At 39.0% G+C, this 12,330-nt stretch overlaps 1 protein-coding gene across 1 annotated transcript in view; it reads right to left on the minus strand.

The window, feature by feature from the left end:
* The window catches only part of Snx14 (sorting nexin 14), a 73,024-nt gene that overhangs the window by 13,774 nt on the left and 46,920 nt on the right, over nucleotides 1-12,330 (minus strand). Inside the window, exons 16-25 of the mRNA XM_029481970.1 lie at nucleotides 11,915-11,998; nucleotides 8,201-8,301; nucleotides 6,715-6,826; nucleotides 4,939-4,979; nucleotides 4,722-4,841; nucleotides 3,062-3,185; nucleotides 2,701-2,865; nucleotides 2,397-2,492; nucleotides 1,034-1,125; nucleotides 367-423 (exon numbers count right to left, since the gene is read on the minus strand). Coding sequence (XP_029337830.1) covers nucleotides 367-423; nucleotides 1,034-1,125; nucleotides 2,397-2,492; nucleotides 2,701-2,865; nucleotides 3,062-3,185; nucleotides 4,722-4,841; nucleotides 4,939-4,979; nucleotides 6,715-6,826; nucleotides 8,201-8,301; nucleotides 11,915-11,998 — 992 coding nt within the window. The remainder of the gene's footprint in view (nucleotides 1-366; nucleotides 424-1,033; nucleotides 1,126-2,396; nucleotides 2,493-2,700; nucleotides 2,866-3,061; nucleotides 3,186-4,721; nucleotides 4,842-4,938; nucleotides 4,980-6,714; nucleotides 6,827-8,200; nucleotides 8,302-11,914; nucleotides 11,999-12,330) is intronic.

Raw genomic sequence — 12,330 nt, forward strand, 5'->3', positions numbered from 1 at the left:
AAAAACATCAAGTCTCTGATTTATACAGCAGATAACATTGCAGATGATAATCTGAACAGCTAGGCCCATTCTGATGATAAGATTACTCACACATTCAGCTGAAAGCACAGTAAAGGGCCCTTATCTGCTTGTATGGTAAGGAGGAACTAAGAACTTGAAGGCAGAGACTGGCCGGGGTCTGCTACCTCAAATCTAGTCTATGTCTGGACAGACGTGTTAGATGAGGACAATACAAAAAGCCACTTGTGTCAAGCTGTTCGGCTTTCAAATGGTTGCAGTCACAATGGCTTACTACCATTTTNATCTCTGGTTAAATGTCCATATACTTCCCAAAGGAGAATGAAGAAATTCCTGCTTTCCAGTTACCTTATTTAGCTCTGGGAACAGCTCCTGTATCACAATGTCCAACAACACATAGGTCAGCTGCAGCACAAAGACATAATGTAAGGAACTAAATGTAAGGAACTAGACAGAAAAGTTACAGGCACAGGAGCCAGGACCACGGTAAATCTCTACGCAAGTCAGCGGGAAACGTAACAGCAATGTAACACAAGCAAAAAGATGTCTCTAACACCACCGACAATGCTCCATCCTTACATGCATACTAGAGACCTTTGTGAATAAAATAACTGGCATTATTATGCTTCACCCATTCTATGTAAATTGTTTTGAACAAATTTTAAATAAACAAGTATGAAATTGATATTATATTAACATTTCAACAAAATATATAGCGACTATATACATAAAAATGTTAACTGGTATTCTTTGACTTGAATTAGCAAAATGTTTATACTATGTCAGAAATTTTCTAAACATCCAAAATTTTCTAGTAGAAGATAGATTAACTTTCAGCAGCCATGCATATCACAAAGAAGTAAGAGAACCAGCAAAAGCAGTACATATAGATTTTCCCATCTGAACGTTTAGATTATTTCAATGATGGGCTAGATGTCGTGTAGTGACTCACACAGGTAATAAACCAGACATCCTGCTGCTCAGCAGCCACACCAACGCTCGCGGCCTCCCTTACCTGCTTGTTGAGCACTGGCTGCTGCAAGCCATCAAACAGGAGTCTGATGCTTTCGTACTTGGTTTCTTCACCGATACACTTGACTATCAGATCTAAACAGGAAAGCCACATATGAAACAGCTCACGGTGACTCACCACCAACCGCCTCTTAAAAGTCACACACCTCCTCTGTTCACAGACACCACATAAAAGCTCCAAGTCAGTATTTCTCAAACCAGTTTCTACAAGAGCCTCCTAGACAAGTCTTATGGTCAAGTCAGAAAAAAAAAAAGAAAGCAGTGGTTACTATTAATCCCCTTTCAGAAGTCCACAATGCACAGGATATACTATAGTGTATAAACCAACTACCACTGAGAGATAAAAGAGACTTAGAAAACATATTTTATTACACATCAGGGTAAAACAAAGCCAGTTTTTAAACTATGTATTTTGAATGATGTGTTTGTGAAGAGAGATGTGCANCTGAGTGCAAGTGCCCACAGAGGTCAGAGAGGTGGGAGTTACAGGCAACTGTAAGTCACTAATGTGATGTTCTCTGCAACAACAGCATGTGCTCAACAACCGAGCACCCCAAACAACAGGATTTAAACTCCCTATTTATGTAGGCACATAAAAACATACAGAAAAGACATCTATGACCAGATATGCTGGACAGCTCTAACCTCATCATTTGGGAAGCAGAAGCAGGAGGATCAATGCAAATTTGAGACCAACCTGGTCTACACAGTAAGCTCCAAGCCAGCTTGGGTCACACAGCAGACAAATCATAAAGCCCTGNCTAGTGTGTGAGTAGAAATACCCTTGTCCTAAATTTTAGGGGTGAGCCGAGTATAAAGGTTCCTACAGGGAAACACCAGNACTACAAAGACTGAAGCAAGAGAACTGTTGCAAGATCANGGCTGGTCTGGCTACAGCTCAAGAATCTATGTCAAACAGACAGTATTAGTAGTGTCAACAAAAGAACAAGTTACCTTTTCTTTTCCTTTCTTTCCTTTCCTTTCCTTTCCTTTCCTTTCCTTTCCTTTCCTTTTCTTTTTTATTTTTCCTTATTTATTTATTTATTTATTTATTTATTTATTTATTTATTTATTTATTTTGAGATGGGGTTTCTCTCTATAGTCCTGGCTGTCCTGGAACTCCTTCTGTAAACCAAGCTGGCCTCGAACTCAGAAATCCACCTGCCTCTGCCTCTCAAGTGCTAGGATTAAAGGCATATGCCACCACTGCCTGGCCAAATTACATTTTCTAATGAGTTATATTATTTCTAAAATAAAAACTAACAATAACAATTAGTTTCAATAATTATACTGCAACTTCAAAGTGGTGCCAATCTATATACAATTGAGTTATTTAAATATCATACCTGGAATGTAATTCATCATTTCTTCAAACGTCTGTTTTGCTCCTTTTTGCTTATCTTGGAGAGAGCGAGGTTCAGTATTTTCACAAAATATAGCATCTAAAAATGAGTACAGAAAATGTATACAATTATTCTCCAATTTATACACAAGTATATTCTAGTAATAAAAATGCTGGTTTAAAAATACCTGGAAAAAAAAAAAAAANAAAACACAAAACCACAACCCTCACTCTTTCAGACCTAATAAAACCACAAACGTAGACCATGATACAGACATGGTCAATGATACAGACATGGTCATACGAACCTCTGAGAAGNGTGATGAGGGAGACCAGCCGGTGCTCCTGAAACAGCTGCTCCAGCTTGCACTGGAGGTAGTAGTCTGTGTACATTTCCAGGGTGTTCTTAAAGAGGATTCGAGTTCCCATTAGAAGATGATGAAGCCAGTCTGGGACTTGAAAAACTACTCGCCCTGAGGAAGACCAATTAAGAATGAAAAATGAAATCTGTTGTCACTCAGAATGATCAATGAATAAAAGTTAACAGTGGTCATGTTCAAGGCCAATGTAGTAAATCNGTGAAAAGAATTTCTTTCACAAAGTTGAGGCAGGCTGTATTTGAATCATGAGGCAGATTANCAAAGAANATNGTGGACCGTTAAGCCTTACCTACATACATCAGGTAATCATAGACTCCGTCCACAGTCATCACCTCCATGAAGTAGTTCTGATTTTGCTTTCGCTCTGTGTTCTCAGCTCGGTTTGCATTATTCTTAAACAGATCGTTGAAAAGCTAAAGTATAAGTTGAAATAATAAAGAGACAAGTAGTTTATTGCATTTATTGACAGTAATCACTAAGGTTAAAAGAATACAGCAAAATGCCACATTAGNAAAGTTAAAATCTGCTTTCTCATTCATGACCAAAGCTATAAAAAAAAAAAAAAAATCCCACATATTTCTCTCAAAACATTAAATAAAAGCTTGCATTNACTTTTGCCGTAACAGTTCATTTACTAGCCATAAAGCATCTCTTTTCTTTTCCTCGTTTTTCGCCCATTTTTTGGTTGTCTGCTTTGTGGTGGTTGGATATTCTAAACCTATCCAAGATCCTCAAGTAAGCCAGGCAAACATCTTATCACTAAGTTGCATCTCTGCCCCCTCATTTTTATTTTGTTTTTTCGGTGAGATGTAGAGACGTGGCAAAGCTATGTAGCTCCAGACTGGCCTCAAACTCACGAACCTCCTCCCTCAGGCTCCGAGGCCTGGGCTCTACAGGCGCGCACCAACGCCTTACCTCCATTGTGCTACTACTGCAATTGGGTTTTTTGGGGTTTTTTTATTTTGTTTTGTTGTGGCTGTTTAAGACAGGGTCTCCCTCTTAGCCCCAGCTGGCCTGGAATCCAGTCTGTAACTCAGGCTGACCTCAAATTCTTGGCAGTTCTCTTGCCTAAGCCCTGCATATACCAATTCACACTCCAGCATGACTCCTCTTTCCATATGCTTTCCCCAGGACAGTGCTCTATGATGCTATCCATAGGAGAGAGCTAATATTCTGTCACTCACAGGTATGCTTAGAGTGAAGTTAGCCTAGAGAAGATTCTGACCTCTTCATGGGGTTCTGAGTTTCAACAAGAAAGTATACTCAGAATCCAGGAGAGAAGCGGATACTCCCAGGCACATGGTGTGCATGTGTATCTGTCTTAAACTGTCTNTACAAAGCCACAGCTCTCACACTACGAGGCAAGAACAACTTACAATGATGACTGAAGAGACAAAAAAAATTGAGGTACATGCTTTAAATTTTCCTCTTGAAAATGTTTTATTCTATGCTATGATTATCTGTACTGGAGTTTCTACGTTCAACAAAGGAGAAGACCAGGGTGGTGGTGGTGGGGAGGGGATGGGGCGGGGAGTCACAGGTGCTTTGTCTGAACTGCCTGCAGAAAACAGTGACCCATTATTGCAAACAATAGTAGACTTAGAGTGGAAATTTTTTGTTTTTTAAATTCTAAAAGTAGGCAATTCACTCTTTTTAAAGTCTGGAAAAGATTAGATAAAAAATAAATAGGCTTGGCTGGAGGTGGATCAGAATAAACAGAGACAGAAATAGTGGGAAAGGGGGAAGAAGACCAGAGGAGACGGTTAGAAGATGCTGGAAACATAATGAGCTGGCACCAGTGCTGAGAAGAGGGCAGTGAGGCAGAGGTCTGAAAAACCAGGCTGAAAGGCCCCAGCCTGGGCTACCCTGCAGCCTCTCCTGTCCAGCCCGCACCGCCAGCTGTCCTCAGCATTACCCACACAATATACTCTTTACACAACATACGGTACCTTCTTGTTGTTTTCAGAAGTGGGGCTGAGAATCGTCAGTTCCGGCCGGCTCGGTTTAGGTTTGGGGGATTCGCAAGAATTAATGAAACTCATGATGAATGGCTCCAAATGCTGACCTTTCTGTANGGACAGAGGAGATACGAGCTAAGCCACCAGAGTTCATCAGTAATTAAACATGTCAGCATCATTTATAAATATATATTAATTCATAATTCACCTCTTTCATTAGTTTCCCAGGAACAGACTTTATAATTTTTCCTGCAATTAAAAATAAAACATTAATTTTATGGAAGAAAAGCATACTGTGCAGTTATTTACATGAGTATTTCACTAGACAATTTTAAACAGAAAACAGTCAAGTAAAAGCCAAAGCTGTATAAAGTATAATTCTTCATTTCCCACTTGAACAGAGATTTACAAAAAAGGTGATACCCCAAAATAGTTGAGACACATTTGGGATTTACTGGAAAAAGTAAGTCCTGAGGCTATATACGGAAAGGGTCTAAAACGCTCCCGGCTATAGAACTGTACACTAGGAGATGGCAGTGATCTCTACCCTGACATCTATCTGCACTAACTAAGGCTCACTAGTTTGACCAGTTTTCTCTATCATTTGTTTACTACTCCCTTCCTGTCCGCCCTCCTTTTTGTCCTTGGTGTTGGAACCAAACCTAGGGCCTTTTCATGTTGGGCAAATGGTCTACCATTAGCCTCATGCTTTACCCAGAAAAATTCTCCGAAAATGTTTCAATGGGTCTGGAGAGAAAGATTAGTGGTAAAGAGAACTTGTTGGTCTTCAGAGGACTTGAGTTTGGTTCTCAGACCATGTTGAGTGGNTTACAGCTGACTTTAACTCCAGTTCTAGGAGACCTGATGGCCTCTCCTGGCCTCTGTGGGGACCTATATACACAACACACACACACACATACACACACACACACACACACACACACACATACACACACATACACACACACAAAGACAAAGTCAGAGAGACATTACATACATACATACATACATACATACATACATACATACATATAAGTCAAAAGTTTTAAAAGTATTTTCAAAATATTTAAACAATGATGAATATATCGTACTTAAACATACACTAAAGTTAGTCAAATATTTAAGAATATTTTGAGAAACATCTAAGCTATTGGAATAGTTTATATTCTGAATTATTAGACTAAAATTTTCCATTCTAAACAGGCATAGTGGCACACTCCTACCACTCCAAGTGACTGTAGTAGAAGAATCAAGAGTTCAGGGACATCCTAGACTATGTAGCTAGACCCTTTCTCCAAAACAAGGAGAAAGAAAGGAGAAAAACAAACTACATTTTTACAAACTACTTAATGTTTGTACCCCCAGGTTCCCTTATCAAAGCTGCTAAACATCTGAACACTTTATCAAGTATTTAGAAAATAACCTGNAAATTAGTCAAAATTGTCAAAACTTAAATTTCTCTTAGAGGGAGAAAAACTGCTTAGATGGGTCTTCAAATAAAACGTGAAAGGCTATATGATATTTTAAAAGAAAATTTTATTAAAGTTACACATATATTGAATGATGACTATATATATCTGCATCTGCTGAAAACACTACCACTTATTTTTTTATATGTGTAGCTAAAGATGGGGCTAAGAAATATGTTGCTAGATTTTGTTGCACAGACTTCAAAGACTTAGGACAGCCCCAAGACCCTAGGTGCCATAATTTTATAGGACTACTCTCCTTTATGCAATCTGTCACTGAGTAAAGCTCTGTTATGATTTTAATTGAATATACAAATACACACAAGGATATTACTGGCTAATGGTTTTCTGTGGTAGAATGAGTAGCTAGACGCGACCAGGAAATTAATCAGGATAACGTATCTCTAACAACAAAAGAAGTCCTTCGGAATCTGTCACATGGCTGTACTACCAAAACCATTTCTACGTCAGTTCTCAATTCATCCTCTTATACAGGTTTCTCTCAGAAGACTTACCAAGATTTACATCTGGAAGTATCTTATCCAGAAACTGTGTCTCGCCACCGTTGGGGGAGAGAAAGTCNGCCAGAAGCTGGCTGTTACTCAGCTCCGGGTGCTGCACAAGTTTCTTCAATGAACAGAAACAGAGGAGGGAAACGGATTAGAAATCTAGAAGGAAAATCAAAACTGCTCTAAAATGATTGTAAACAAAGCCAAACAAGACGCCAAAATGTGTTCCCTATTCTAACCAAATGACTTTTAAACTAATTCTGTTATCACTGAATAATTTACATTGCTTATGGATATATTTTGTAAATAATTATAGAGTTTATATAACATAATGTGCATATACAGAGAAAATGCAAGTCAATTCTGAGTGGTGAATGGTTGAGAGTTGGTTCCAGGAAACTGAAAAACCAAACCTACACTCCTGAGTCACAAAAGGGACAACGGAGTGAGGTGAGGAGGACAAGCGACGTTAATCATGACATCAAACAGAGTCCAAAGTCCTTAGATTATATTTCATTTTCATACCAAAATTTTCTTTCTTCTTTTAAATCTCCCACACCANGTTTTTAATTAGCAAAGAATTAATTAACACCNTCCCTAGGAAATATCTAGTATTTTATTGATCAGTAATTTATAAAACTGAATCCTGAGGGTCACAGATGTAGCTCATGGTAGAGTGCTTGGCTCGCATGTGCAAAAGCCCGAGTTTGATCCTCAGTATCATCAACAGCAATGCAAACAATACATACTCCTGCCAAAATTCTCTTTTCTAAGGCCCAGAATGTGCTATGTCGCCTAGGCTGGCCTTGAACTCAGATCTTCCTGCCTCCACCTCTCAAATGCTTGGATTAAAGACACGTGCTACCAGCCAAAAGTTTAGTTTAAAATCCACATAGAAAAAGGTATATTTTAATTCTGTATAGGACAGGTATTACAGAGCAAAGCATGTGNGTACAAAATACATCCTCAAATCCATGTTTATTGTGATATTATGTATAATAGCCAGGCTATAGAATCAGACTAAGTGTTATCAACAGATAAATGGATAAGGAAATGTGTTATGTATGTATGCNCAGTGCTGTTTANCTCAGTCACAAAATCAAAGAGATGTCATTTGCAAGAAAATGGATGGAACTGGCCTCATCATGTTAAGCAAAATAAGCAAGGTTCCAAAAAGGCAAACACCATGCATTTTCTCTCATAACCATCTAGACACTTTTAAAGGCACGAAGATGGGCGAGGGCTGTTTGGGAGGAGGAACGTAACCATCCATGAGGAGGCGGGGAAGGAAGACAGCAGAGTTATGAGGGAAGTGAAGGCGATCAAAATATATCATCCACACATGTGGGACTGTCATACTAGAACATTATAATAGATGCTGATGAGAAGTGAGGCAGTAACTGATGACAGCAGGAAACAACACGTGCACACAAGAGGAGCGCAGACACTGGAGTTATCAGGGTCTCCATCGAGATGAGAGCTGCCCCTGTACCTGCAGATACTCCTGGAACTCCTCTCTCTTCGACTTCAAAAACTCATAGTTTTTGGGGCCAATGATCCTTTTGGATGGAAGCTGAGCATCGGGAAATGTGCCTGAAATTGGTGCATAAAGGTCTTACTGNTTCAGCTTAATGTGAAACCACCATGAAATTTCAGATTCGCCATACTGCCTTGTAGAGATGTGACATTCCGTTTTCAATAATCTTCACACACTCAGAGTGTCAAGGTAGAAATTCAGACCAAAAACGTCTGGTGCTACCTAAAATACTACTCTCCTAAACATTCTATCAGGTTTTATACTTCTACATGAGTAAAAGTCCTTTTAAAAAGCTGCTCTGAGGGGCTGGTGAGATGGCTCAGCAGTTAAGAGCACCGACTGCTCTTCTGAAGGTCCTGAGTTCAAATCCCAGTAACCACATGGTGGCTCACAACCATCCATAATGAGATCTGATACCCTCTTCTGGAGTGTCTGAAGACAGCTACAGTGTACTTACATATAATAAATAAATCTTTAAAAAAAAAAAAAGCTGCTCTGAGTCCATGTGAGGCCTTAACAGAGGGGGCAGGGAGTAGCATAACATGTGGCCTTAGAGTGGGGTAGGAATACCAAGGGTAAAAGATTTAAGAAAGAATAAGGGCAGGGCATGGGAGGTCACTTAACCAAAATTACTAACATAAGAACAAATCTTGTGAAAACCTACTTCTTTGGACACATAGTACTGGCGCACACCTTTAATCCCAGCACTGAGCTGAGGAGATAGAAGCAGGTGGGTCTCTGAGTCAACAGCCTGGTCTACGGAGTGAGTTATAGGATAGCCAGAGCTACATCGAGAAACATTGTCTTCAAAAACAAAATAAAAAGCAAATGAACAAGAAAAGAACCCCACATTTTTGTAAGCTAATAAAAAAGTTTGAAAGGAGGTGCCCGGTATGAGTGGACGATGCTGTTCCCAAAGGCAATAAGTTATTTACAAAAAANACCAGGCCTGGGAAGCCTCCCTATAAACTGCTGGTCAGGGAGGCCCCTGAGCCTAACAAACAACACAGGCCATTATCAGTATTGTAGGTTGTCCACCAGAACTAGATGCTAAGACCTTAGTGCTGAAGACACTTTGTTTTAAATGTCTGTGGGTTTTGCCGGCACATATGCATATGTACCTTGTGTATGCCTAATGTCCCATAAGGCCAGAAGAGGGTATCAGAAACCCTGGAACCATAGTTACAGATGGTTGTAAGCTACTGAGAATTGAACCCTGGACTTTTAAAAGAACAGTAGTGTTCTTAAATTCGGAACCATTTCTCTAACTCTGATACAACACGCTTTGGTTGAGGACATAGAAAAAACAACTAGGAAACTTCCTTCCTGCTGGCTAGCTCTCATAGCGCCAAACTGTGCCATGCAGGCTAGTGGAAGAAAAAGACATCAANGGTCTTACCAAATGCTGGACGCTGCACAGAAGGGAACTGTGCCTGAGATTATAGATCAAGTGAAAAGCTTATGATTAGGAGGTCAGAGGTCCTAGGGTAGCACCGACTACCAAGGCTTTGCTAAGTGGTTATGTTGTCAAGCCACCCTCTACATCTCTGGGTCTAGACCTGTACTCAACCTTGGTCAAAGCAGCTCCTTTTTATAGTGGGCAGGGCAGCAGCCGATACAGTGATGCACCACCAGTCCACAGGGTGGAAGTAGAAGTGACATTGTGGCTAGAGGTGCTCAGCTCTAAGAAGGACCACTATATAAATCCCTCCCATCCTGCCTGGGAGCGCAGGGAACAGCAGGAAAGGAAGGACATAAAGAAGAAAAGCTAGAAAATGGGAAGAGTGCTGTGAAGTCTGTCTCCTGGACAGGGAGTGGACCCTGCACTTAGGAATTCACAACTGCAGTGGTTGCCTGTGTAAAACCGAGCCAGTAAAAATCCCTGCACAGATGGAGGAGGAGATGGCATTCCATCGATAACTGAAAAACTATCGGCGGAGCTGGAGAGATGGCTCAGAGGTTAAGAGCACCAACCTCTCTTCCTGAGTTCTATTACCAGCAACCACATGGTGGCTCACAACCATCTGTAATGGGATCTGATGCCCCCTTCTGGTGTGTCTGAAGACAGCGACAGTGTACTCATGTACATAAAATAAGTAATTTAAAAAAAAAAAAAAAAAGATGCTTGCCACACAAGCATGAAAACGTAAGTTTAAAAAAAAAAAGAAAAAGAACACTATTGGCAGTTGATATTCAGTTTTCTTTGTGAACACGGCCTGTGAGTGCTTGCCCATTCTTCAGTGGATGACCCCATACCAGTGTGTGTGTGAATAATACAAATACAAACTGGTAGCATGAACTGGGCTCACTGAGTTACAAAAAAAAAAAAAAGATACAAAGGTGAGAGAGTGACATGGGTGTGCTATGGGGCAGGAGAAGGGGTAGATATAGTCAAGATACATTGGCTGCATGAATAAAATTGACAAGGAATAAATTAAAAAGTTTTAAAAATATTACAATATTATTTTGAATAATAAGTGGGAATCTATTAGATAAAGTCTCACTAAAGAAATACACACTAATCTTGGGAGGAAAAAAATGTAGCATTTTGTCCAGTTTAAACAAGCTTAACAAAATTTTAAAATAATAGATAAGCCTTTTCAATTAGGCTGACATTAGCAATTTTATTAACAAAATGGAGAACTCAATCAGTTTTCCTTGATATAGGAGTTTTTTTGGTTTGGTTTGGTTTGGTTTTTTGTTTTGTTTTTTCAAGACAGGGTTTCTTTGTGGAACCCTGGCCACCCTGGGACTAGTTCTATAGACAAGGCTAGCCTTGAACTCACAGAGATCTGACTCCTGAATGCTGGGATTAAAGGTATACACCACCACCACTAGGCTCACTACAGGGGTTTAAAGTATGGAGGTAAATTATCTTCTCTCAGCCTTAAACCAAACCCTAAAGTTCAGAGAAAGAACAGCTAAGGGAGCCATGCCCCTGCCTGGCACAAGCCTGTACACAAGCTCACACTCAAACCCAGACAAAACTATGCAGTGGGAGTGTGTGCTCCTTTCTTTTCCTATAGTAATCACCTCATCACGGGCTTAGTTCTTAGGGGAAAGAAGGCCTGTGCCCCNTCAATTCAGAGTAAACATGAATTGTATCAGGAGACCCTCCACAAGATTTTCTCTAAAAAGATTTAGGATATTTAAAAAAAAAAACAACCCTCATCAACTTAATTGCAAAGTGGCTAGAAATGTTAACCAAAACAAATGGGTTCCGAACAAGAAAAGTTGAAACAAAAGAGTGCTCTTATTTTACAACTGACCTACCTACTAAAGAAACGAATTATAAGCTTCATTGTTGTATCTAAATGTAAGAAATAAAACATCAGCGTGGTTAACAGCAGGGACATGGATGTTTAACACAGTGGAAACGCCAATTCTTTGCCACATCAATATAAACAAAAAGTAAATTGGATAGTATTTTTTCTAATGTACAAACAGCTGCCTTTAAACACTTATTATTAAAAAAAAGTCAATACCCACTGTAAAAACTTAATATATAGATAAGAAAAAAAANCCAGAAAACCAACATTCTTATTTTCAATATAACTATATACAAGTGTCAACATCAACTGGTACACTTAAAGTAAAAAAATCTGGAATAGGAACTTTTAAGAAGGCCAATCACTGAATTATAATGTTTTTAATAAATGAACAACATACCATGAAATTCTGTTAGTTTTGATTCAAGAACATAGAATTCAAGATATCTTCTATAGACAGACCAATGCTCAGGCTCGTGTCCAACTGTAAATTAAAAACAAGCAACTTTACAATACACTACAAAAAGTAAAACATTAATACTACTAAAATGGGGGTATTACATTACAATATTTATTTTAGGTATCACGTTAACATATTTCATCCCATATTTTTATTCTAAATTATCTAGACGAGATTGATAAATTTCATTTTTTATGTTTTCAAACAAACAGGTGGTTTTCCATAACAGAATCATAAAGCTGGCAGGAACTTTATGATTTAAAGGTATGCAATTGCTATTTTTAAAAATTATAAATTCTTTATTTTTGTGTGTTGATCATTATGTGCAAGTCATAGGAGAATTTTTTTTCTTTCTT

The sequence above is a fragment of the Mus caroli genome, chromosome 9, assembly GCF_900094665.2.
Source record: "Mus caroli chromosome 9, CAROLI_EIJ_v1.1, whole genome shotgun sequence".
NCBI lineage: Eukaryota > Metazoa > Chordata > Mammalia > Rodentia > Muridae > Mus > Mus caroli.